A 26,144-nucleotide genomic window follows, 5' to 3' on the forward strand; every position below is an offset into this window, starting at 1 on the left:
TGTCTTCCTCCCTTTGCAGGAAACAGAATTTTGCCAGAGTGGGTTTCATTACAAAAGCAATGCACAAACTCAGGGGTTCCCCATCCCTTGGAATTCCTCTCTCCCCATCTCTCCTGCAGCTCCTTCAGGCCCTGCAAGGCCACTCTGAGGTCACCCCTGCTCTCCTGTCCAGGTGAGCGATGCCAGCTGTGCCCTCTGCCCATCCTGGAGCCTCCTTGGGCTCCCCCAGCAGCTCCAGCTGCTGCCAGCGCTGCCCCAGGGCTGGGCATTCCAGCTGGGCTCTCACCAGCTGAGCTCTCCTCCACAGTCAGACTTTCCCTGCAGGAATTCACTCGCACAGGATGGAAAACGGTCCCTGCGGAAGGAGGGTGTCGGGTCCGTCTGTCTGTCTCTGCCCCGACACGGGTAGGGCGGTTCTTGGGTGGCACGCGATTCAAAGGACGAGTCTGGACTCTTCAGCTTTTCGGTCTTCAGATTGTTTATTGTTTCTTATCTACAAAAGTTTCTGTCTGCCCAACAGAGGTCTGATCTGCAAGGCAGCCAAAGGCACTTGGGGCGGTCATGTCTTTTTATACTAAAATCTACATACATAATATTTACCTTTATTTTCCAATACTTTTCACCCATGTTAGCAAGTGCACCTTCACCATGAACCAATCCCCAAGTGCCAACATCACCACAGGAGATGGAGGACAAGAAGAAGAAAGAAGAAGGACGAGACACGCCCTGATCCCTCCATCTTGTCTCCATAACCCCCCTGTACCAAAAACCTTAAAGTTTATATTTCACCCTCTAAATGTGTCCCTTTTACACCCTTCACTCGAAAGTGATTCTTTTGTCCTCAAACTGCTGTCACTTCTGTGGATGGATCAAAATCAAGCCACCAAACACTCCTGGCAACATTCCAGGATTTCCGAGACCCCCAAGAGTTTTTTCGGTAACTCTGGACATCCGGAGTGATGTGCTGAGTTCCCACAGGAGGGGACACCAGTAATGACACCCAGGCCACCAGCAGGACCTGCTGCCAGCATTGCCCTGCATCTGGAGAGATGCCACCCACTAATCACTTTTCTGGCAGCTTGCTCCCTCTTTTCTGGGCATGCTGGAGCAGCACACGAGCCAGCAGCACCGTGATCCCTGGGTGCAGCAGGGCTGGCATCTCATGGCACACACAGAGCTGCTTGTGGCCCCTGGGCACACTCTGAGTGCCCATGGCACGGCCAGGCTGCTGTGAGGGGACCAAACAGCTCCTCGAGGGTTAATTGGGAGGGTTAATTGGGAGGGTGGATTGGGAGGGTGGATTGGGAGGGTCAATCTCAGCCCAATGGATGCACCATGGATCCAGTTCCCAGCCGTGGTTCAGCTCAGGACAGCTCAGTGATGCTGGGATGGAGCCATGGCCATCGGTCAGGGATGAGGGTTTGTTTCCATGGCACGGGAGCTCTGCTGGCACCCTCCTCCCACCCTGGGACCCTTCATTTCCCTGACACCAAACTTGAACAAATGTTACTCCCTCTGATGAGAACCAGCCCCTTCTGTCAGCCCTCCTTTGGGCAGCTTTGCTAAAAAGCTTTTCTGGGGAATATTTAGGGTTGCCATCACATTTTTTGCTTTGTTTCAAACTGTTTGCCACTAAACAAAATGTATAATTGCAAATCTAATTACACAGATTGTCTTTATAAATGTGCTTAGCAACTCGGTGTGTTAATGAGCAAAACACAAACCTATTATTGCTATTATTCAAGGTTTTGTGACATTTCTTACTTTAAACGTGTAAACAATTGGTGATTTGGATGGATAAAGTTCTTTAGTGGCTTTTCTCCTGGAGCTTTTTTTCCTGTACCCAACTTAACTTAAGGAATTTGACTCTACTGCATTGTGACAAACCCTCGAAACCACAGACAGGAAAGAATAAAATTTATATCCAGTGGAATATCTAAGTGCATTTTAGACACGTCCAGGTGTTGTTGCCACCTCTCAAAACTGCATTGAGAAGGTGAAAATCTGACTTTTTAAAAGCCCCAGCCCATTTAACATCACCAATTGTTTTTTTATTCATTTTATAGATTACATTTCAAGGCATTTTAATTTCAGAATAACAACAGGACCCTGGAGAACAGCTTGGTCTGAAGCATCTCTTAGTTACCAGGATCAGAATATGTGAGGGAGTTTTGATTTAGTCCTGCCCATTCCTTAAAGGACATCTCAGCCCAGACCACCTCAGCAACCCCAGGAAACATTTTGCAATGGATTCACTGCCATTTTTTGCTTGTACCTTCATTTCTAGAAGAAAGGCAGAAAATCTGTTTTTATATAATTCTATATCATTTTTTTCCTCTATAATTCTGTTGATTTTCTGACTCTTGTTGTGGTTAATGCTGGCAGCTAAGCAGGATGAGAACCTGATCTGGGCTCAGTCACTTCCCTCAACTTCAGCAGAAGCACCACAATAAACTCCTCTCACAGGGGCACTTTTTGCTCTAAAATTCCCAGCCTAATCCAAAAGGAAGATTATCCTTTCACTCAACAAGTGGCAGTGCAGAAGATAAGCAATGGTGGCAGCAGATTAGAAAGACTCCAAAATCTCCTTGTAAAATAAACTATTAAAGGCTTTGATGTGCCCTTATCTGGCAGGGGGAGATTGCCCAAACATTCCAGAACAGAAACAATTGCACTGCAGGACTGGAAGGCAAAGCAATAAACTCTGGGTGCACTTTTGGAGCTGAGTCAGTAAAAAACAGCAGCTCAACCTTTAAGGAAGCACAAACCACACGTTAAAAAAAAAAAAAAATCAATATTAAATAAAATATACCTTGCACATATGGAAACTAAATAGCTCCTTGTAGCTTTATGCAAAGGATTAATATTTTTACTGATAAATGTAAGAAAGGGGGAAAAATACTTCCTAACGGCTCAATAATATAATTTAACATATACATGTTATATGTATATAAATAACATCATTTATACAAAAAGTATAAATGAAATCAGCCTATGTGAACTTTGCAGTATTTTCAAGGATATTTGGGCAAAAAGGTTGCTCAAAACTCATGAACCAGAAGCCAAAATCCAGTGTGGTGAAGGTAAAAGGCAGGCCCTGAAAATATAAGAAAGATCAAAAGGTTTATTTTAAAATCTGCTGAATTGAAAGCGAGGAACTGCAAACGGCCATGCTGGCAGAGCATTTCATCCAGAGAAGGTTTCAGATGGTTAATGGTAATTATAAAATATGTGACAAATTAACTCAAAGCAAGTGAAGATATACATGACAGATAAAAGCAAATATTACAGCTCTGCTGACAGCTCCTCAGTCTCAGTGACAGGAATTATAGAATCGGTCAGAAAGTGCTTGAAAAAAGCAAAAAAAGGCAGATAAAAGCAGTCATTTGGAAGATGAAGCCACTGCAAAGGAACCATCCAGTTTGATGTCCCCAGGCATTGAGGGGCTGATCAATCTTCATGGCTTTGGGGAAAATTAAGAACTTTTAAAAACCCAACCCAACAACGCTGTCAAAAAAATCGTATTTTTGATTCACATTCCTCCCTGTAATTGTGCTTCACTGTCCCGCTCAGGGCTGGGAAGAGCCCTCAGCATCTCCAATATCCCAGAGCAGCAGGAGCTGAAGCGACACCTGAACCCCCCTGGCTTTCCTTTCTGCAGCAACCCTCACAACCCTCACTTGCTTTCAGTTAATTTGTCACATATTTTATAATTACCATTAACCATCTGAAACCTTCTCTGGATGAAATGCTCTGCCAGCATGGCCGTTTGCAGTTCCTCGCTTTCAATTCAGCAGATTTTAAAATAAACCTTTTGATCTTTCTTATATTTTCAGGGCCTGCCTTTTGCCTTCACCACACTGGATTTTGGCTTCTGGTTCATGAGTTTTGAGCAACCTTTTTGCCCAAATATCCTTGAAAATACTGCAAAGTTCACATAGGCTGATTTCATTTATACTTTTTGTATAAATGATGTTATTGATATATATCTCATTTTTGTCATCATTAAATGATGATAAAATGGTGGAATCTCAGCTCTTCTCCTGACCCTGGCAGGTCAAACCCAGCACAAATTCCAGCAAAAACGCGGCTGCCCTTTGGTGCTGTGCCAAATGCACTCCTGGTCCAGCACAGCCCCTCAGAGCAGCCAGGAGGAGGCAGATTTTGGTATTTCATATGGCAGAATTAGGATGGACTGTCACCAAACCAGGTCCCTCAATCCTCGCAGTCACACCAGAGCAGCCCTTTCTTTAATTTGAGATCTGCATGGCCACAAGTGTCACCTGCTCCCACCAGGGGACCTAGAGGCTGTTCTGGTAGGGAAATCAGTCCTGAGGGTTGTTGTGATTCCTCCAGAATAATCAAAAGCCTCAGTGACATGGAGGTGGAAGAGGGATTCATTCAAAATTAACAATTATTGCTGTGGCATGATGGCACGAGGTTAAAGAGATGTCTCAGTGCAGACAGCTCATGTTTGAAAAAATTCTCATTACATTTTGCCCTGGAGTAATGATTTATGCAATTAGGATGTTTCCTTCAGCTAACCTCTCTCCCTCTATCCAGGTTTTCCAACCATCTTCATTATCCTGGAGCACCCTCAATGCAAAATTTACAGCAATGAGCAAATCTCCAGGAAGCTCATGTCAAGGTTTGTTGTTTTGTTGTTTTGGGTTTTTTTTTGCCTCAAATTGAGGACTGAAGACAACAAAATAATTTCACTGCTCAGTCTTAAAAATATTGGAAGGACTAATGTTAAATCAATCCATGGATCCCTCTGGTCCACCACAGAGATCGGACAGTGATGTAGGAATGCTGGATTTCTGTAATGCTGCAGCTCAGCCACGTTCCTGGGGTCCTTAAGGATCATTCATTTCTGTTTTCCAGGACATTTAAAGAAATTCTTCTCAAGCCAAATGTGTTTGTTCTCCTCCCACTGTTTGATTCTCAGTCCAGTGCGTGTTGCACAGTAAATCACAATAAATGTGAAGTGAATCACAATAATCTGAAACCACAGCGTGCTGCCACCTCCTTTTGATGGATTGTTCATGAATATGCACCAGAAACCCAGAATGTGCCTTTGGGGCCCGAGCTGATCCTCCTGTGGCTGTCACACACACAGCAGCACCCCAGACCAGGATCCCACTGAGAACGGGACCAGCAGCATCTGCCAGCACCTTCCCAGGCTTCCAGAGAGCAGAGAGGCTGCAGAATTAACAAGTCAGCACCCTGCAACCAGCCCGAGGCAATGTGAGAGCTAAAAATGACTGGAGGAGCAGCAAGGAGTGGCAGAAGGACTCGTTCTGCTCGCTCAAATAATGAATTGGCTTCAAAGAATCGAGTGGAGCTGTTGTCTTAGTAACCCAGGCCGGGAGAGAAAATCTTCTGGGGAGTTGGCAGGCAGAGCCTGGAACATCTGCACACCCAGGCAGGCTGGCACATCCAGCTTCTCTGGCAATACCTGCAGGAACTGTGCTGGAATTTGGCAAATGCTGAATTCGACAGAACTAATGAATTTGGTTTTGCTGTCCCTGTGGCACTCATTTCCCCCCCCCAAAAAAAAACAAACAAAAAAGACAAAAGAAACAAAAAAAACTCAAAAAAAAAAAAACCAGAAAAAATAAACCTGGCAGGTCAGTTCAGGACACATCTTGTTGGGATGTATTTCTAATAAATGCAAACTAATAAATAAGGTATAATAAATAAATATACATTCTAATAAATAATTTATTTTTATTAAATATATTCTATTCTATTATATATTTATTAAACATATTCTATTCTATTATATATTTATTAAATATATTCTATTATATATTTATATTTTATTATTATAATTATTTATTCCATTATATATTTATATTTTATTACACATTATTTATTAGTCATGTATATAAATATACATGACTAACAAATAATGTATTTCTAATAGATGCAAACTAATGAATGCAAACCCAAAATGCCACTCAGTCAACAAAAGTCACCAGCGACCAAAAGGTTGTGGGTGGGAGAGCATTTCCTGTCATCCTGTTTGAAAGGGTTGTCAGTGCTGTGCATTTGGAGCTGCAAAAGAGTTATCAAAATACAAACTAAAATCAGAAAGTGTGTTCAGGCTCTGAGCTGTGCACGAGCTCTGCCATGGCAATGCGTGCTGCAATTACAGTTTGTTAAAAATACATCATTGCCTGGGGCTGAGCCATCTGCAGGGATTAACTCACCTCTGTGGACAGGCCAGGATGGCATCGACCTAAAAAAACAGAAATGGAGAATCCCTGAGGAGCTGGGAAGGGAATGGAGAATTCCTGAGGAGCTGGGAAGGGAATGGAGAATCCCTGAGGAGCTGGGAAGGGGCTCAGCCTGGAGCAAAGGAGGATCCCCAGGGATCTTTTCCCTCTCTGGAGTTCCCTGCCAGGAGGGGACAGGTCCCAGGGAACAGGGACAGGAGCAGAGGGAACGGCCTCAGGCTGGGCCAGGGCAGCTCAGGGTGGGCACAGCAGGAATTTCCCCATGGGAAGGGGGCTCAGGAACTGGAACTGCCCTGGGAGGAGGTGTTTGGGGTGCCCATCCTGGAGGTGTCCCAGGAATTCCTGGAGGTGGCACTCAGAGCTCTGGGCTGGGGACAAGGTGGGGATCAGGCTAAAGTCACAAGATTCTGTGATTTACAGAGAAAAAAACCTCCAAAACTCAATCTACAGAAACCAAACTATTCTTTTCCCACCCCCACTGTTACTATAAAATGACAATTACTGTGGCAAATAGATTGAACTGGAGAGCCCGCAATGAACAATATTTGGTAAACACATCTGTATTTCATGGGTTTGCCCTGCAAACAGCAGAGAACTCTGCAAGTCACACAACAATCAATCTTCTGCAGCATCACTTTGATTTTTGAGTGGTCTGAAGTGAGGGTCTAAGAGCCAATAAAGCATTTCAGATCATCTGGGATCCCTTGCTGGAATTTTAAGTGTGTTCCTCAAAGAGGAGAGTGGTGCTCGTGACCCTGGACTTCAATTGGCTTTAGTGGTTTCAATGCAAAAGAGAGTTAACTAGTCATAAAAAAAATGCTCCATGATAAACATGGCAGCCCAATTTGTATTCAGATACGACTTTTCTGGTCTAAAATAGAAAGCAAAGCAATTAGCCTGCAAGGGCATTAACTGCTGGGGTTATTCAGTGGATAATGAGCAAATGCAGCCACTTCCCTCTGCAGTGCTGTTTGTCACGGCCTTTCATGCATTCCCAGCACTAGGGTTTGTTTGCCACGATGGTGATTAACAACAGGATCAAACCCCACTCTCAGCTGCCCTACAAGACCAGGAAATTCATGGCAGGAGCAGCACTTGGCCCACTGCAATCCCTGAACTTCCAGCACAGCTCGGTTTGAGCACTGCAAAGCCTCTTCAAATAGTGCAGGAAGGGCTGTGAGCTTGACTTGGTGCCTTTTAAAATGTAAATAAGAAATTATCAGAGATCTTCAGCTCAGGGAATGCATGGAAATCAACAGTGTGTTCACTGAGGGAAATGCAGGAGTGATGGGAACAGCAGTGGATGACCCAGGGGAGAAGCACTGGGCAGAGCTGGGCAGGACAAGGACCCTCAAATAAACCCTGGACCCCTCCTGGAGGCACAGACAGGCAGAGCTCCACTGCAGCTGGAAATGCCACGTGCACGGTGACACCCTCAGGAGGCACCCGAGGGCTTCAGAGGCAGGAATCCCAAATCTTCAGCGATTTAACCTGATTTGAATTGCGTTACTTTTCTTCTCCCGGCTTGGAATATTAATTGGGATTTTTGACAGATCAGTTTGCTGTCAGGGAGATGAAAGATATGCCTGTCAGGCAGTGTTTACGAGGCAGTCTTCAAGCTGGGAGAGAAAATTAAAACCATTACCATGCCACCAGTCTGAAGCCAAACTTAGTATCACACCGAATATTTTGCAATTAAACTGAATTAGAAGAAATGAAGGGAAGAATCCTTCACCTTGGCTGGAATTGGAGTTTTTACCTCAGCACATTGTCCAGTCACACTTAAATCACAGATTTGAGGAGAGGGGAGAGGGAAAGTGAGCTCACCAAAACATTCAGTGTTGTAAAATCGTGTTTGCAGAGTTTTCTTACTCCAAACCCTCCAGGAAGTTCTGCTGGGATCAGCTGGAGATGGAGCAGGGAGTGGAATCCTCGTCCTCTGGAGGTTCTGGATTGCTCCACTGAATAACCCCAGCAGTTAATTTCGCAGGTTAATTGCTTTGCTTTCTATTTTAGACCATATTTGAATCCAAACTGGGGTGCCAGAGCATTCTCGGGATGTTCTGGATTGCTCTGGGTGTGTGCTGCCAGCAGGAATTGTTCTCTCTGCTGCTTTTGCCCAAATTCTCACCCAGTTCTGCCTGAAGCACAGTTTGAGTCTTGAAAGGAATCTCCAGAGAGAAACAACAGCACCACAGACATCCCTCAGCTTCCTCCCCTCTGCCTCTTCCTCACCCAGGGGAGGCACAGTGGGATCAGCAGGAAGGGACCTGTGCCCACCCAGCACTGCCCAGGGAGGAGCTCCAGGAGATTCCCAGTCCAGGACAGGGCCTGGATTCCCAGCCAGCCCCAGGATAAACCCCAGATTCCCAGTCCAGGATAAATCCCAGATTTGCAGTCCAGGACAAGGCCTGGATTCCCAGTCAATCCCAGGATAAACCCCAGATTCCCAGTCCAGGATAAATCCCAGATTCCCAGTCAATCCCAGGATAAATCCCAGATTCCCAGTCTAGGACAAATCCCAGATTCCCAGTCAATCCCAGGCCAAAGCCCAGCTCCAGCTGGGATCCCAGCTCAGCTCCCAGTGAGGAATGGTTTGGTTTATCTGGAGCCACCTTTCCTGGTTTATTTGGAGCCACCATTCCTGGTTTATTTGGAGCCACCATTCCTGGTTTATTTTATTTGGAGCCACCATTCCTGGTTTATTTTATTGAGCCACCATTCCTGGTTTATCTGGAGCCACAATTCCTGGTTTATCTGAAGCCACCATTCCTGGTTTATTTGGAGCCACCATTCCTGGTTTATTTGGAGCCACCATTCCTGGTTTATTTATCTGGAGCCACCATTCCTGGTTTATCTGGAGCCACCATTCCTGGTTTATTTTATTTGGAGCCACCATTCCTGGTTTATTTGGAGCCACCATTCCTGGTTTATCTGGAGCCACCATTCCTGGTTTATTTATTTGGAGCCACCGTTCCTGGTTTATTTGGAGCCACCTTTCCTGGTTTATCTGGAGCCACCATTCCTGGTTTATTTGGAGCCACCTTTCCTGGTTTATTTGGAGCCACCTTTCCTGGTGCTGGGCAGTAACTGGATGAGACAGGAGGAGCCCCCGGGCCCATCTGAAGCACTGAGGCAGAATAAGGGGATTTTCAGCCCTGGTTTGTGTCTGCAGCAGTGCCCAGGTTTGTCAGCAGTGAGTCAGGGCTCCTGACAGGCACAAAGGTCGATTTTCCCCTCCCTGAGCAGAGGAAACTGAGGCTGCTGACTCAAAATCACATTTCCAGTCACTGGCTTGGCTGATTTATCATGGGTTTTGTCCCAGCTTGAGCATGAAAAGCTGGAGCTGTTGGGAAGAGAGAACTGGGGTTTCAAATGCTCTCAAAAATTAATATTTGGTGTCTGCTTGAGAGTAAATTCAGAGTAAATGGGAAGGGCAGGTAGGGAAGGACAACACTGAGGGAAGGAGGAATGGGAAGAGAAATCTGGCGGGGTTTTAGCTCAGAAAAACTCCTCAAATCACAGAATGGTTTGGGTTGGAAGGGACCCTGAAGAGGGGTCCCACCCAGTCCAACCCCCTGCCATGGGCCTTCCACCAGCACATTTTGTAGTTGTGATTGTTGGTTGGAATTACATTCCAGTTTAACCAGCCCCAGCTCCTTTTTCTCCCACAGCCTCGCTAACATTTCCTAGGCTGTGCTGCCACAGATTTTAGCAGATTCACAGTTTGATTGCCACAAGACTTCCCAAAGTAAAAAAAACAAAGATAAAATCCCTCTTATGAGAGCTCAAGGCATTTAAAGTCTGTGTTGCAGCACTGAATACTGATATAAAAAATCCTTTGGAACGCTTTGGAAATTTGGGAGCATAAAACAAAGTCAGTATCTTCTTACCTCAACCCTGGCAATTTTGTGACAAGAGCAGGGGAACATTTTGTGGGGTTTTTAAGAGCTTTATTTAAAAAGGATTAGCTACCACTACCCAAAAAGGTGTTTTAGAGGGAGGAATTCAGGGATTTAAGTACCTTTATGCCCCTCTTTCAGCTTCAGACCTCAATCAAACCCAACGTGAGCAAAAACCCAAAGTGATTTTTGCACTTGCTCGTTCTGTGACCTGAACAGAGCAGGTGAGCTCAGGCTGGCACAGAGCAGGATTCACCCCTTGCAACCTGCTGGGATTTCAAACAGCAATATTTTATACAATATATATTTTATACAATCTGCTGGGATATCATACAGCAATATTTTATACAATACATATTTTATACAATATATATTTTATACAACCTGCTGGGATTTCAAACAGCAATATTTTATACAATATATATTTTATACAACCTGCTGGGATTTCATACAACAATATTTTACACAATATATACTTTATAAAATATATATTTTATACAACATGCTTGTATTACATACAACAATATTTTACACAATTTATATTTTAGAAAATATATATTTTATACAACCTGCTTGTTTGTATTACATACAACAGTATTTTACACAATATATATTTTATACAACATGCTCGTATTACATACAACAATATTTTATACAATACATATTTTATACAATATATATTTTATACAACCTGCTGGGATCTAATACAACAATATTTTACACAATAAATATTTTATACCATATACATTTTCTGCACCCCTCTCAGGTTTTGTACAGCCCAAGGCAGCACACTCCTGCTCTCTGGGTGCCTGTAAACCTTCCCTGGAGCTCTCTGGGTGGCTCAGGAGCTCAAAAGCCAGGCCAGACAATGCCAGTGCTGTAACAGGTGGTGATTTTCTTCTCCAGCCTGTTCATTTTGAGCTCTTCCAGCCTGGATGTTTGCAGGAAGAAAAAGGGAGAATCCAAGTTCCTTGTGCCAGTGGCTCATGCATTTTCAGCAGCCAGCAGAGGAATGAGTTCATTTGGAATTGAAATTAGCTCATTATAATTTCTTTTATTACTGGCTCCTGACCAAGCAAGAAATGCTTTCTAATATTCAGAACATGCTGCACAATTCACTGCTTTACAAACAATTGGAGAAAAAGCAATATTGTGATCAGAAAATTATATTCTGGTTTGGGTTCAGTTAGACTAGGAACAAGAGTTGGAAAACATAGAGAAAGTCACAGCTTTTGGTGAAATTATTCCATGAGATTTGTGCTCCCCATGCTACCTGTAATATTTCAGCAGTAATTAATACAGCAGTGCTTTATGAACCTCCTTGCTGTCCTCTAATTAAGCTACACTGGCATTGCCTGTAAAGAAACAAAAAAAGAGAGAGAGAGAGAAAAACACTTTTCTGAGCATTTAAAAAACTCCAGCAAAAAATTTTTTGCTTTCCACTGCAACACGGCCCAGGTGAGATTCTGACTGAAGAAAACAAAATTTGAATTTCTGGAGGGAATTTCAATGAAAAAATGGCCAAACCAAGGAGGGAGAGGATGGGAATAATGTCCTGCTTTTGCCACATGCATTCCCTGCCTCCCAAAATCCAACACCTGGAGGTGCGGATGTGCTCAAAGCAAAAATCTTCCCGTTTGTTATGCAGGCCCAGAAATTCCCTGATGTTCTGGAAACCCTGGCCCAGCTTATGTCAGAACTGGGATCCTCCAGAGCTGTTTTACTGCAGCCAGAGGTTAAAAAAACCCCACCAAAATCCCTCATGGCTGGAGCATCCCAGCACTGAGATAAGGAGCTAAATCCTTCTGAGGGCCAGCTGAAAGGACACATAATTAGATAAAAACAAATTAGGATTCTATTGAATTCTTTTAATGAAACATTCATTTCAGCAGCGGAGAGTGTGCATTAAGGTGTCAGAAATGTAAATGGCTGAAAGCACAATGGGGCATTTGGGAAAAAGCACATTATCCTGGTTTTACATTATCCAGGTATTGCATTATCGTGGTGAAGCGCAAACAACTCATGGGGGAAACAGATCCTTTCACAAAATTTACATTGGAACTGTCAGAATTAAGAAGATCTCTGAAGGATAATGTATAATGTCACCATTTTCTTAGTCAATATTTGACAAAAAGTCTTTTTTCCCCAGTTTCTCAGTGAAGTGAGACCCCTTTCCCTGTTCTGTTGTTGCTGTGCACACCAGGAGTGGGAATTTGATAAATGGATGATAAATGCCCTGCCCTTACTGGGGATCTCACCTCGTGCAGGTTTGATCATTGTCAGAAGAGCAGGCAAAGCCCACCCCACCTCACACAATAAATCTGTTTCCTCCCCATTTCTGAGCCCTGCACTGCAGAAATGAATGTTCCCCTTCAGCACCGGCAGGGCTGGGATTCCTCAGCAATGAGCAAAGTCTGGCAGGAGCCACAGGAGCAGTCCCGGGCCCAGAGAACCCAGGCTGCTGAAATTAAAAACTGCCTCTGGCTCCCGAGGGCCACAAGCAGTGAGAAAGAGCCTGAAATAAGAATTTAGCTGACAATCCAACTGCAGGAGCCCTCCTTCTGCCCCCAAAGGCTCCTCTTTGGACCCCAGCTGTGTTCACTGCCGTGGCAGAAAGCATTCTTTGGCTTCAAGCTGATTAAGTTTGACCCAGAAGTTAAGAGAAAAATGAATGTAGCATTCTGTTAATCCAATTTTTTTTTTTTGCTAACCATCCAGCATCTCATACACAGCAAGCTGAAGAAGTGGGAACAGCTTAATAAAATATTACAGCTTGAGTTTAGTCCATGCTAAATTGAGAGGAATTCTATCAGAATTGCTGCTCCAGAGGTACAGAGGGGTCAAAACCGCCACACTGCAGAGCTGCCTCCCTGGATTGCAGACAGCACCACAGGGAAAGAGACTGAGCTGAAAAATGACCTGTTTGGGGATGGAAGTGCCCCTGAGCCTCACAAAGAGGCATTTCCCCCCTCCTTTACTGGGGCTGTGCTCTGCCCTCGGGGATGGGCAGGGTTTAGCTCTGCCTTGCCCAGCAGCAGCGCTGGGGTTTTTGTTTTCAGCAGAGCTCAGGAGCGATCTGGGGGGCTGCAAAGGAGTTTTCAGACCAAAGGAGGCACTCAGGGTGGGAATCGCATTCTGACAGCAACACCTGTGGTGACCCCTCTGTGTCTGGAAGGATGGAGAAAGGCAGGCGTCCTGTATTAATTAATAATCTGTTTAACGAACAACTGGGTTGTCAATGCACAAGGAAATAGGAAGAAGGGAATCTGTGGGGACAGCAGGCTCCAGGGTGTTACTTTTGGGAATACATCTGAGCCTCAAGGTCTCACTGCAAAACCAAGTTCCCAACACCTGAACTCTGTCTTTTCATTGCTTCCTTCACCTAATTTTGAAGGCCAAACTTCACAATATCCATCACTTGAGGCTGTGAGCACCTCAGCCTGAAGAAGCTGGAGGAAAAATCCCTTTTTTGAGGCTGGAATTCCTGCATGCCCTGAAGCCCTGAGGGATGTTGAAGGTGTCTCACACCTATTTCAATCCCCGCCTCTGATTTTTTTGCATTTATTGACTCAGAGAATTAAACCAGCTGTTCTTTGGGAAATGAGGGCTGCTGAAAATGCCTTTACCTTGGCAGTAAATTCATCCAGAAATGTCCTTCCTTTGCTGCTTCTCCTCAACTCGCATCTTCCACGTGCCAAGAGCCTTCCTGATGGCTTTTGAAAGCGAGGGACAGCTCAGGTCCAAGCTGTGAGCCAGCTGAGTAATTCCTGTGCTGCCTTCTCAAGGGTCTGAAAGAGATTTCCCTGCCAGACAAGCAGGAGGCAGAGAGGTTCATTAGTGCAATTATGGGTTTTGAGGATAAGTGCAGGAAAATGGGAAATAGAAGGGCAGAACATGGGATAGAGAAATCCTCAGCATCACCTGTGCTTCATGTTCAGTGCTGAGCATTAACCCCAACCCCTCTGGAAACTGTTCAGGGAATTACTCAGTGCTTTAAATCAGTGCCATTGTCCTGTGCAAGTCAGAGGGAATTTGCAGACTGACACTGGTCCTTTACCCTTCAGGGCTGTAACCTGGAGAATTTTACCTGCTTCTGATTTTAAATACTTCAATTGCACACCTGATTTCCAAGAGCCCGGCAGAGATAGAAAGCTGGAAAATCACTTACAGGACCTGGTTCACTGCCTGTTTATTCCATTTGGTGGAAATAGTGTCTGAAATACTGAAATACTGTCAGGATAATTTAAAAATATCCCATATAAAAATACTTAAGATGATGATTAACTGTTAGAAATGAGATTGATACCACTTGATTGCTGTGTAACTTCAGATATTTAAAATTCCCCAGATTTGTGCATGCAAATGCTCAGCCCTGTAGCTCTATTAGGAGCAAACAGGATTTATTATGTGAGCTGTCAGCTCCTTTGATCTGTGCATTCACTCAAATGCTCTTTGCAGGCAAGTGCAATTACACATGTAAAGTGCAGAGGAAAATGGATTAAACAGGTTTGGAACCTCTCAGAAAAAATTACCCCATGTACATTTTAAGCCACCCTTTTCACAGCAGCTGAAATAAATTCTGTTTCTTTTAGAAGTGTAAAACTCTATTTATTTTAGAAGTGTATTACAGTTGCCAAAAATCCACTCCAAAATTACCAGGGGTTGGGACTATGATATATTGGTTTACACATGATTTTGGGAACTGAGGCATCTCTGAGATCAAGGACTACACAACCAGGATCAGCCTCTAGAAACTGTAACTCCTTTATGAAAAATTTGATTTTTTTTTTGCTTAATTTTTTTTTCAAAGCCCTACAAAGATGTCCTGTCCAGCTGCAGCAAAGTTAATGGAAAGTCAGGCTGGAGAATTGTAATTAAAGGCGATGTGCAGCAGCAGGAGGGGTGAAGGCAGAGTGGGCTCTGACCCAGGCTCTGAATGGAGAGGATCTGAGCATTTCCCCAACCCAAAGAGCCCAAATTCATCAGTGCCAGAGAGGACAGAGACGGCTGAGCAAGGTGGGTGTGCAGCCAATGACCTGGGCACAGGGGGTGATTAAAGCTTCACTCAGCACTTCAGGAACTCTGATCCACCGCCCTGTCTCTTCAGTGATGCTCTGCTCATTAAACCTGCACCATCGTTAGCTCATTAACGGCTCAGAATGCAAATGAGAGCAACCAGAGGCAAGTTCATGTCCCTGTGGCTGTGAGGAGCGCTCAGAGCCGGGCTGGTAATTTTTTACAACTGCAATTATTAGAGTGGTTCTGTCAGTGAAAGCAGCTCCAAAAAATGAAAATGAAAGCTAACAGGAATTAATATTGCCCTGTTAAATAGCCAACAAATTGCTGTTCTGAAAGGTACAGCTCACAGTGCTGGTGGCTCTAATTTCCTGAACCAAAAGGTGCCCTTTTTTCTGTTCTGATACAGAAAAAATCCTCTGTGTCTCCTCACCAAGGCTGCAGCACTCTGAAACACAGGGACAGAAAAACCTGGGGAAAACCTGGAATGATTTGTGCCCAATAATGAGTCACCCACAAGGATGAGTGCCAGGGGCGTTTGTCCCCAGCTCTGCAGCCTGCTTGGGCCGCAGGAGGAGCAGTAAAGAGGAATCCTGATGGTATCAATCTCATTTCTAACAGTTAACCATCATCTAGGTATTTTTATATGGGGAGTGATAGGATATTTTTTAATTCTCCTGACAGTATTTCAGCTATTTCAACCAAAGGAAATAAACAGGCACTGAACCAGGTCCTGTAAGTGATTTTCCAGCTTTCTGTCTCTGCTGGGCTCTTGGAAATCAGGTGTGCAGTTGAAGTATTTAAAATCAGAAGCAGGTAAAATTCTCCAGGTAGAGCCCCCACACTCCCAGATCTGAGCAGTGCCCGTTTCCAGGCAGTTCAGCTACCTCTAAAAATGACTCCACTTTTACAAGTCCCAGAGCAAAGGAGTTCATTAACAGGGCACTTAATCGCATTTCCTGGCACCAATACATCAGCTACAGGTGTGATTTCCATTAACATCCTCCAATATTTTTATTTTTCAGGCCTCTGTAGTAGTGCTGCTAATGGAGTTGAGAAGAAGAGATCATTTTCTTGCTGCAGTGAGTCTCTGTGATTAAGTGCTCAGGCCCTGGTAACAAATGAATGCAACAACCTTTAAATCCTTGCCATACAGACAAATTAATGCATTTCTCATAATAATATTGCTGGGAATCCAGACAGGCCTGTGCATCTTTGTGGCTTTCTCTGCATGAGTCAGATTTACACCGCTGCACTGGGGGGGAAAAAATAAGAGAAGGGCTGGGATGACAAGTGGATAAACAAGTTAAAATAAAAATACCATTTGCACTGTGCCATTTGTGTGTTGCCAGCACGCACATAATTCCAGAAATTACTGAGGATAAATCCATTCCAGGGGCCCTGGTGCTGCCTCCCCATTTTGTTTTGGAATTTGCATGGCAGAGGCACCCAGAGCAAAGTCCCAGTGCTGCTCCAGCACTGCTCCCATTTCAGTTTGCTGCCGGTGTTACAGCCTCATTTCCAAATCCCTTGTGCTAACAGTGCTTGAGCCTTAATTGCACGTTTAATCATCAGCATTGCAGCGTGGCTCGGGGAGGCTGGGTGGGAAAATGCAGGGGGCAAAGGCAGCAGAGCAAATCTAACGGCAGAGGGAGGGAAAAGAAGTCATTTTCTGGTTTGCAGAAAATGTTAAATGTGTTTTTCAGCCAGTGGTGGATTGAGATCCCTGGATATATCAGCTTTGTGCTGCTGGATGCTCTGTGCTTACTGGAACTAATTATCTACAAATTTATCTGTTTACCTACAATCTAAAGGGCACACTGCCATCAATTAAACTCAAGCACTAAAAATGAAAAAAAAAATTGAGCTCTGGACTCAGATCTTTGTGTTGCTGGCTGAGTTCTTTTAAAGCTCTGCATTGCAAATCCTCACCCCACACAAGAAATGTTGTGTTTGAAGGAAAAGACAGATTTTTCACTTGATAATTACAATACTTGACTGCAAACAGAAAATCCATCCCATCCACAGGTTCTCTGAAGCCAGCATTTCAAGAGTCTCAAAGAAGTTGCTAAATCACTTCAGTCACCGAGGAAATAAAGGTGACACAGTTGGTGAAATAATGAACTGAAAGTGGGAGCTGGGATGTTGATGCCGAGATGTCAGAACTGCAATTCCTGTCTCAGTGCCTGATCTCCTGCAGCATAATTATTTTGAGAAAAGTCAAAATCAGATTTGAAAACAGTCCACAGACAATAGAATGAGTCTCACTACAGGTTTGTTACTGACACTTCCTCCTCCAGTCTTTTGGTGGCCGTGTAACTTCTGAAAAATGAAACTCTGACTTCATAACTGAGCTGCCAGCTCCAATCACTTTGTTAGAACTGGGTAAAAATACATCTCACTTCTTCAGAAAAAGTTGTCTTTTTCTCACTGGAAAGCAATTTGTTCAGCAAAACTTTAGAAGCTTTTTCTAAATAACCCAAAGGGATGAAGCTGGTCTGGAGGCTGCCCAAAAAGAGGATGAAGGACACAATCCAACCCCGTGTCTGACACTGGGAATGGGTTTGCTTTGGTATCCAGCTAAATTCTGCACTCTACCCCCAGAAAATCAATTCCTCCTGTGGTTTAACTGCCACCAAGCCCAAATTGATCCTGCAGGGGAAAACTGGAGTGATAAATGAAGGCGGGTTTGACCTTTTCTCTGCAATCTGGCATTACAGAGATGAGCACCTCTGAACCAAGGCTGGCTGTACTGCATCCCCCAAGCCCGGGTGGGAACAGCATCCCTTGCCTTTCCTGGGAACCCTGGAACCCTGGAACCCCTGTCCTGGGGCTCTCAGAGCTTTGCTTTGCTGGCAGCCACACGCAGCTCCTCAGCCCGACCACGGCATCCCCGGCAGAAATTCCTGGTGGGGATGCCCAGCCCTGCTGACACCACCCTGCCTGAGGCTGTGCTTCTCCCTCCTTTCCCTGGGGGATTTTCCTGCCCCTGCCCTGCTGACATTTCCCTCTTCCAGTTCACCAAATGCCATCAGATTTGGAAATCTGGACTTGCCCTGCCCTGCACACACACAGAGCAGCCCAGGGAAGGGCTGGAGTGATCCCCGTGGCTGCAGATCCCCGGAATCCTGATGTGCCTCACAGTGATTGAAAGGAAAACTCCTTCCTTTCCAATGACGAGCAGATGAAATCTCTCCTGAGCCCGATGAATTATCAGGAGCAAATCTGTGCCTTCTTGATAAATCACATAAAGCATCTACTTTGCAACCTTCAATTTAATCTACAGACTGATACCATATTGCTCCAAGCTTTGTATCTTAAAAAAAAAAAAACCAGGAAAGATGGACAGGCTGTGCTAATGGTATTTGACAGCTCTTTGTCCAAGAGAACAGCCTCCAATAATGCATTTCCAAAGAGCAGAGATTTCCCTGGCTAACGTTTGCTGGGAGTTCAGATGACAAAATGACAGGGATAAAGGTTTCCTACCCCGGGTTTATCACCAGCCCAAGCCTCTCAGATCGAGCTCAGCAGCAGCTTTGTGGGTTTTTTGTGTCTATGTTCTTCTTTTGGTGGGGCACTTACCAGCAAATCAATGGAACAGCCCGACAGAGAGGAGGTTTAGATGGGAGATTGGGAGGAAATTCCTCCCTCCCAGGGTGAGGAGGCTGCCCAGAGGAGCCTGTGGTGGTTTTCCTTCATTTACCAATATTTTATAGCTTTAACTGTTAGCTTGGCTTGGATAAGGGACGGAGCAGGCTGGATCTGGGTGTGTGAACTGCTCAGAGCTGCATCCAGAGCCTCATCCAGCCCAGCCCTTTTCTCTCCCTCTATTGACATTTCCTCAATCAATGGGGGCTCAGAGCTGGAGATAACTCAGGTAGCCAGGGCTCCGTGTGCATTCCTGCTCACACAGCCCTGGTGTGAGAGAAAAACCCAGAAAAAAACATGGCCCGAGCTCCCACACCTTGTGTGTCATTTTTGGGGCTTCCAGTCGGTAGATGGAAATGCAAATTTGCATTTACTTATTTTATATAAAAACAAACAAATAAATAAATAAATAAATAAATAAATAAATATATATAAAATTAAATGCAAATTTGCATTTCCATATATATATATATATATATTATAAGTAAAGTATAAATATAAGAAATTAGGGATTTGGAAATGAGATGTAACACTGACATCAAACTGAAATGGTAAAGTATATATATATATAAGAAATATATCTTCAACTGTAGATCTGTCAAATTAACAAATAAATTGAGGAGTAAAATAAATTCTGCAGTTGATTTTCCTACTTGTCTAAAACCAAGTATCGTGACTGCAATGAAATGTGTCATTGGGACCAAAATTCTTCTACAATGAAGTCCATTTTGTTCCTTTGGATAAAAATAGGGATTTTTAATATTTAGGTTTTAAAATAGCAATTTTGAATATTTAGATTTCGCTGCACACGTGTTGCAGTGGCATTTTCTGCAAAGTAAAAGTCAACTCTTAGAAATGCCATCCTGGACATCTCCAGCTGACCCACGACTCCTCGGGAGCTGAAATGAGCACAGGGATTTGGTTTAGGTGGCACACACACAGCAAACACCTGAACACCAAACAGACCCCTACAAACAGTGACAAGCTTTGGGTTTAAGCCTTTCCCAGAGGCTGTTTGATCCCTGATATGTCCAACATTGGTGCTGGGAGACATTTTTGGGAGCAAACCAAAGCTCTTCTGGCTGAACTTTTAACAGCAGGATTACAAACTGGAGGGGAAGGTGCTTTCACAGCAGCAATGGAACTGAGTGTTTTATTATTTTCCCCCCAAGTGTTAATAAAAAGCAGTGTTGGAGTTACCAGCAGTCCTTGGCCATGTGTGCTGGGATTAATGATTTTCCTCTGAGTTGACTGTACCCAAAGGCAGCCAGTTTTATCTTATAAATAAATATATTTTGTGTACTGCAGGTTGTTGGTCAGAGGCCAGGCCTTACACAGGAGCTTGGTTAAATTCAGACAAATCCCAGATACCCAAGAGACAGCAGAAATTTAAACTCTAACAGAATTTAAAACCCCCAAAGCTGTGTGTTGTAAGTCTGGTGTGCACAGCCCTGTTTGTTACAGAAAAGGCAGGAAAAGCACCCAAATTTGATGATTTGATGGAATTCCAGACTGTGCTTGAAGGGTAAAACTTGGCAGACTCTAAAACTCCACTGAACAAGGCTTTTCCTCCCTTTGCTGTGTTGAGAAATCCAACAGGAATTTTTCCTTAAGGAATGGCTGGGAGCAGTCCTGGCCTAGTGTGGAGTCCAGCACTGAGCACATCTTGATGTTCTCCTCATGTTTATAATTTTTTATTCCACCTTTTATCAGCTGGATGAAAGTCCCCTTAATGCAAACCTGTTCCATCTCCTGCTGGGGGAATCCTCCCTGGCCTGTGTTTGGTGTTCTGTGCAGCCCCACCAGCAGCCAGAGTTTCATTAGAAAGTAATTTGGTTATCTGTGTGACTCACACAATCTAAATAAAGACAAAGTTGGTTGTAAATAATTTCTGTCAGGCCTTATTATGCCTATATATATATTCATTTTTTTTTTTTCTCTCTCATGAATCAGGCTATTAGAATAACATTAGAGAAATTATCTGAACCACTGACTCATGCAAACCAAACTGCTCAGTTCTGTTGTTCCTACAGAAATGTGGCTTCAATATTCAGAATTCAGTCTCTTTTTGCCCTTGGATGTGATTTTATTACCACAAAATTATCAGTGCTTCAGATACACACCATTTCCTGTAATTACTGAATAATTATCCACCACATTTGCATGGTGGAGTGTAAAGGGAGCCCAGATCTGCTCTAAAAAATGGGGATTAATAAACGTTCCACTGGAGATCATCCTGTGGGAAACATTTTTGTATCAGAGGTACAGAATCACAAACCAGCCTTGCAAACCTCTGAAGTGCAGGAATTGATCCCATGGTGTTTGACAGAGGTTTTACCAAGCTCTAAAAATCTGGGAGCTCCTTGACAGCAGGCACCAAAATGAGCTGAATTTCACCTGTATTTTACTGCTTTAACTGCTGCAGCCAAGTGAAAAACCAGCCATGGGTGACTCTGTGACTTGCAAAACAAAACCTGCATTGAAATGATATTTTCAGATGAAAATAAAGCTGAAAAGGTGATTCCACGAGTAAGGGATCCTCAGCCCAGCGCTCCAGAAGCCCTGAGATGAAAGAACAGCACTTTGTGACACATTCCATCCCCCAGGTGCCTGCACATGTCCCTCCCTTGCCAACACAGAGAAGGACAATAAACTCTTGGCATTCTGACCAGGACATTTCCACATTTATCCTGCCAAGTGCACCTGAATGATTCATGAGGTGGTCAGGGGTGAAGAGAGCACCAGGGCTTGGTTCATGGGCTCCTATCACAGCTCTCTTGTTCAGCTAAAGGAAACATTATCAGAGATAAAAGATTCCAATCTACCAAAAATAAAAAGTCCTCAGAACATGGGGAGCTGAACAGAGTAAGTGCCAACTCAGAAACAATTGCAGATCCTCATGACAGAAAGGTTATTAAAAAGCAAAACCAGGATGCTGTCAAATACTTCCAAGCAGCTGATGCACCATCTGCAAAGTCACTTCTACAATGACAACTCCAGAATAAAAAAAAGTGTTTCCTGCATGTTCTGCTTTACACATATAAAAATACCAAATGATAGCTTGGCACAGGAGCTCTGCAAAATACAAGAATTCAGAGGCTGAGCTGAAAAACACGGAGATGTAACGACTTGCAAACACAATTGGCCAGAGCACACGAGGAAATTGGACATCCCAGGTGCAAAAAAGCCCTCCCATTTCTGTAGCAAGGACTAAGCCAACAGGAAAAATGTATCACGCCCGTAAAACCCTAAAGGGAGAGAAAATAAGGGGAAAAACAGATCTGTGGCACTGAGCAATCTTCCCTAAACACCAGCACTGTGTTTATGGCCAATCCCAATTTCAGGATCAAAAAGCAGCAAGTTCTCCCCACCCTGCCATGGCAGGAGGGTTGGAAATAAAATCATCATAAAATCATCTTGAAGGTCCCTTCCAACCCAAACCAGTCCAAACCCTTTTTATTTCCCCACAACAAAGCCACATCCACGCTGAGGCCTGGCTGGAAGCGACGATGATTTGAAATCCCTGCAGAGCTGTGCAATCCCTGCAGAGCAGTGACTCTGGAGCTGCCACCATGCAATCAGAGCTCCCTCCCTCCCTGCCAGCAGCAGTGGCACTGCCAGCCTGGCACGGGCTGGCCCAGAACGGGCGTTCCCAGGTCTGTGATGCCATCTGCTGGTGCTCCTCGTGCTGGGTCAAACTCCAGCAGCTTCCACCTGGAACAAAACACCCACGCCTGGCATGGATGTATTTTATGAAAAATCTTTTTGCCAGGATTTTTCTCCTGAGAAGCCTGAGAGGCCTAAGAAATGAAATACAAACAATGGTTATCTGCTGCTGTGGAATGCAACAGGTGCATCTTTGATTGGTCTCATGTGGTTGTTTTTAATTAATGGCCAATCACAGTCCGGCTGTTTCAGACTCTCTGGTCAGTCACAAGATTTTATTATCATTCCTTTCCTTTCTTTGCTAGCTTGCTGATGAAATCCTCTTTCTTTAGTGTAGTTTTAATGTATCATTTTCTTTTAATATAATATATATCATAAAATAATAAATCAGCCTTCTGAAACATGGAGTCAAGATTCTCATCTCTTCCCTCATCCTGGGACCCCTGTGAACACCACCACCCACCCCTCTTTTGTGTTTTCTTTGGCTATAAAGACAAATTAAGCCAATTAAGACATTTAAAAATTACATTCAGCTCCTCCTAGTGATGGGGGCACAGATCAGGGATTGATGCTGGCACTGCAACAAAACCTATGAACAACTATGACATCAATTTGCCACACAAATATGGATTTAGGAACTGCTCAGGAAAATTAGAAATTAAGACTCAGAATTGTGACTTGCAGCACTTTTTGGGATTCCCAAATACAAAGCAGTAAATGAGTGAATATGGGGGCTCCAAAAGCTTTTCCTCACTACCAAAGTGAGCTTTAAAGAGCCCTTGTTTGTCCTCTGGCAAATTCCTGACACCTGAGCTGAGGGTGAAACACAGAGGACGAATCTGGGAGCTCCAGGAGGGCTGTTAAAAACACTTGAACAGCATCACTCTGTCATCATGTCCCCTGTGTCACACAGCTTTTATCCAACAGCCACTCCCACATTGCCTCCTTCCATTTGTTCTGAACCTTTTCATGAGTGGAAAACAAAACCCAGGAAACTCCCAATACATGCCTGGCTTTATTGCCTTAATAACCAATGCAGATATTCAAATCTTGATGCTTTACCAGCAAGGTGAAGTCAGTGTTTTCCTGAATAAATAAATAACTGCAATAACCAAAATAAGAAAGTTCTTATTAAATATACAGAACTTTACAGAAGTAAAAAAAACCAACAAACCAACGAAAAGAAAGGGATGGATTTTCTGTTCTCAAATGTAATTGCAGCAATGTTATCAAAACATTTAATAACCTAAGGGAAGGTTGGGTGTTGTGTTTAGAAAAGCTTTAACTGTCCTCAGCCTCCAGGTTTATGTTATTTCCAAACTTTGCATAGAGCTGCACTTTGAGGTCAGACAACACGCTCTGGATGGACTCCACTCGGGATTCCAGCGCTTCGATTTCCTCCTGCAAACTCCTCTGAAAGAGAAAAAATAAACAAAAATCAGTTGTGCACAACCAACTAAGCCAGGTTTGTCAGCACACAGAACCAACCACGAGGTGCCTCTTTTCCAGCTCATCCCAGGTCTGGCTGCAGGGTTTATTGCTGGAGTGCCTTTGGGGTGACTGAAATCCTAAATCCAGCATCAGTTTCAGCCTGTGACAGCTCCAGAGGATGCACAGGTCCCACCCCAGGGCCCAGCAGCTCAGACAAACCTTGGCCTCCTCCAGCATCTCCTGAGTCTCCTCCAGGGAGTGACTGATGAAGACATCCCCAATCTGGTAGGGAATCAGGTGGGAGTCAGCATCATCCAGCAGCATGATGTCATCACAGGCATCCTCCAGGTTCTGCAGCTGCTTCTGTTTGCCAGGACACAGAGAGAGGCTCCCTGTGAAAAGCCTTTCAATGGACACACTGCCACAGCTGGGTAAGGAACCCACAGAGGCTGGGTTTGGGGAACAAATCCCACCCACCACCAGGACATCCAAGAGATCGCTTTCAGAGCTGGAATTCAGCAACTCAATCCAGCCCTCATTATCTGTCATTAACAGAAAAATTATCTATCCAGGCAAGGGCAATACACCAGATTTAAATGTCACTAATATCTGATATTAGTGACATTTATTAATTAATCTGATATTTTACCATTATCTATTTCCAAAGTATCAGAAACCTCATATCAGATCCCAAGCATTACTTAAACTCACAGTAACTCACTGCTGCTAATTTTCTATGTTCCAGCTGAAAACCCAATGAAAAGTTCATGAGATCTGAAGCAAATATACCTTTTTCACTTCTATTTCTTCTTTCAGCTCTGTGATCCTGCTGGTGTTTCTTGCAAACTTGTTAATTTTCTGTTGATCTTCAAAGGTGACATTGACATCTTCTGCAGCCTGCAAGGAGGAGAGGTCAAAATGATGATTTCAGTTCTTACATTAACTTGAGTCTCCCTGCAAGGATACTCCTACAAAGTGATGGAAAACAACCTGACAGCCACCACATTCTGCTTATGCACCTGGCTGCTCAAAGTGCCTCTTCAAGGACGCCAGAAATACCCACATTTAGCTGGGTACATCCAATTAAAACATTGGCCAGCCACGGCATCCTAAAGGAAATGTTTCCTGGACACTGATGGCTGAACTGGACACCCTGCTCTGAGTTTTCTCTGCAGAGACACCATGAACAGGAGCAGTTAGTGACATGCAAAGCAGAATGGCTTCAAAGGGACAGAGAGGAGGGTTGGATGGGATATTGGGCAGGAATTGTGCCCTGGCAGGGTGGTGAGAGGTGCCCAGAGCAGCTGCGGCTGCCCCTGGATCCCTGGCAGTGCCCAAGGCCTGGACAGGGCTTGGAGCAGCCTGGGACAGAGGAAGGTGTCCCTGCCACGGCAGGGGTGGGATGATGGAACAGGACGAATTTTAAGCTCCTTTCCAACCCAAGTCACGATGATGACGACTCCATAACTATCCACCCTCCCAGAGAATAAATTTCTCCTCACATCCACCCTGACCTTGCCCTTGTTTTCAACGAGCCGCACCAGCAGAGGCTCCGCAAGGCCACCGACCCCGGGGGACAAGCGCTGTGCCGGGGCCCGATCTCACAGCCCGACCCCAGGGCCCGACCCCAGGGCCCGATCTCACAGCCCGACCCCAGAGCCCGATCCCAGGGCCCGATCTCACAGCCCGACCCCACAGCCCGATCCCACGGCCCGATCCCACGGCCCCATCCCAGCGCCCTCAGCTCCCGAGCGGCGGCCGCGCCGTTCCGGGCAGGCTTGACCCGGCCGCGTCTGGGGCTGCGGGGGGCTCCGGGACACAGCGGCCCGGGGAGCCGCGGAGGAGCTGAAAGCTCCTCGGGAGGAATGGAACCCCGGCGGGAAGGGACCAAACGCTGTTCCAAAGGACCGAATCGCCGCGGGCCTGCTCACCGCCTTCTTCATGGTGGCAGCCATGTTGGCGCTGAAGCATCCATGGGGGGCCGAACCATCCGCCCTGCGCGCAGAGGAGGGGCACGGGAAAAAGAAGAAAGAGGAGGGAAAACTCCAGGAAGCGGCCGCGACTCTGTGAAAATCGGGGATTCTCTCTATTCGTAGCACGGCGGGATGCCCCGAGCGGCCTCGGGGCACGGAGGGAATGTGAAGGCGCCCCCGCGGCGCTTGGTACGGCCCGGTGGGAGGGGCGGGAGGCGGCTTCGGGGCGCTGGTCCGCCAGGGGGCGCCATGAGACGGGATCCGAT

At 44.9% G+C, this 26,144-nt stretch overlaps 1 protein-coding gene across 1 annotated transcript; it reads right to left on the bottom strand.

Annotated features, from left to right (window-relative positions):
- Nucleotides 1–23,470: 23,470 nt before the first annotated feature.
- Nucleotides 23,471–26,032, bottom strand: PFDN4 (prefoldin subunit 4). The gene is made up of 4 exons (XM_036396020.2): nt 25,837–26,032; nt 24,695–24,802; nt 24,125–24,268; nt 23,471–23,887 (listed from the first exon to the last, which is right to left on the bottom strand). Exons 1-4 carry the CDS (start codon nt 25,858–25,860, stop codon nt 23,756–23,758), a joined length of 408 nt encoding a protein of 135 aa, XP_036251913.1. The 5' UTR covers nt 25,861–26,032; the 3' UTR covers nt 23,471–23,755.
- Nucleotides 26,033–26,144: the final 112 nt, after the last annotated feature.

Source organism: Molothrus ater, chromosome 17 (assembly GCF_012460135.2).
Source record: "Molothrus ater isolate BHLD 08-10-18 breed brown headed cowbird chromosome 17, BPBGC_Mater_1.1, whole genome shotgun sequence".
NCBI classification, from domain to species: domain Eukaryota; kingdom Metazoa; phylum Chordata; class Aves; order Passeriformes; family Icteridae; genus Molothrus; species Molothrus ater.

What these genes read in the sequence shown, in the direction of transcription:
- PFDN4 (XM_036396020.2), bottom strand. Translation starts at nt 25,860, where the DNA reads ATGGCTGCCACCATGAAGAAGGCG. An exon ending in CTGCCACCATGAAGAAGGCG is followed by an intron (nt 24,803 to 25,836) that starts GTGAGCAGGCCC and finishes TCCTCCTTGCAG; the next exon opens with GCTGCAGAAGATGTCAATGT. An exon ending in AGATGCTGGAGGAGGCCAAG is followed by an intron (nt 23,888 to 24,124) that starts GTTTGTCTGAGC and finishes TTTCTCTTTCAG; the next exon opens with AGGAGTTTGCAGGAGGAAAT.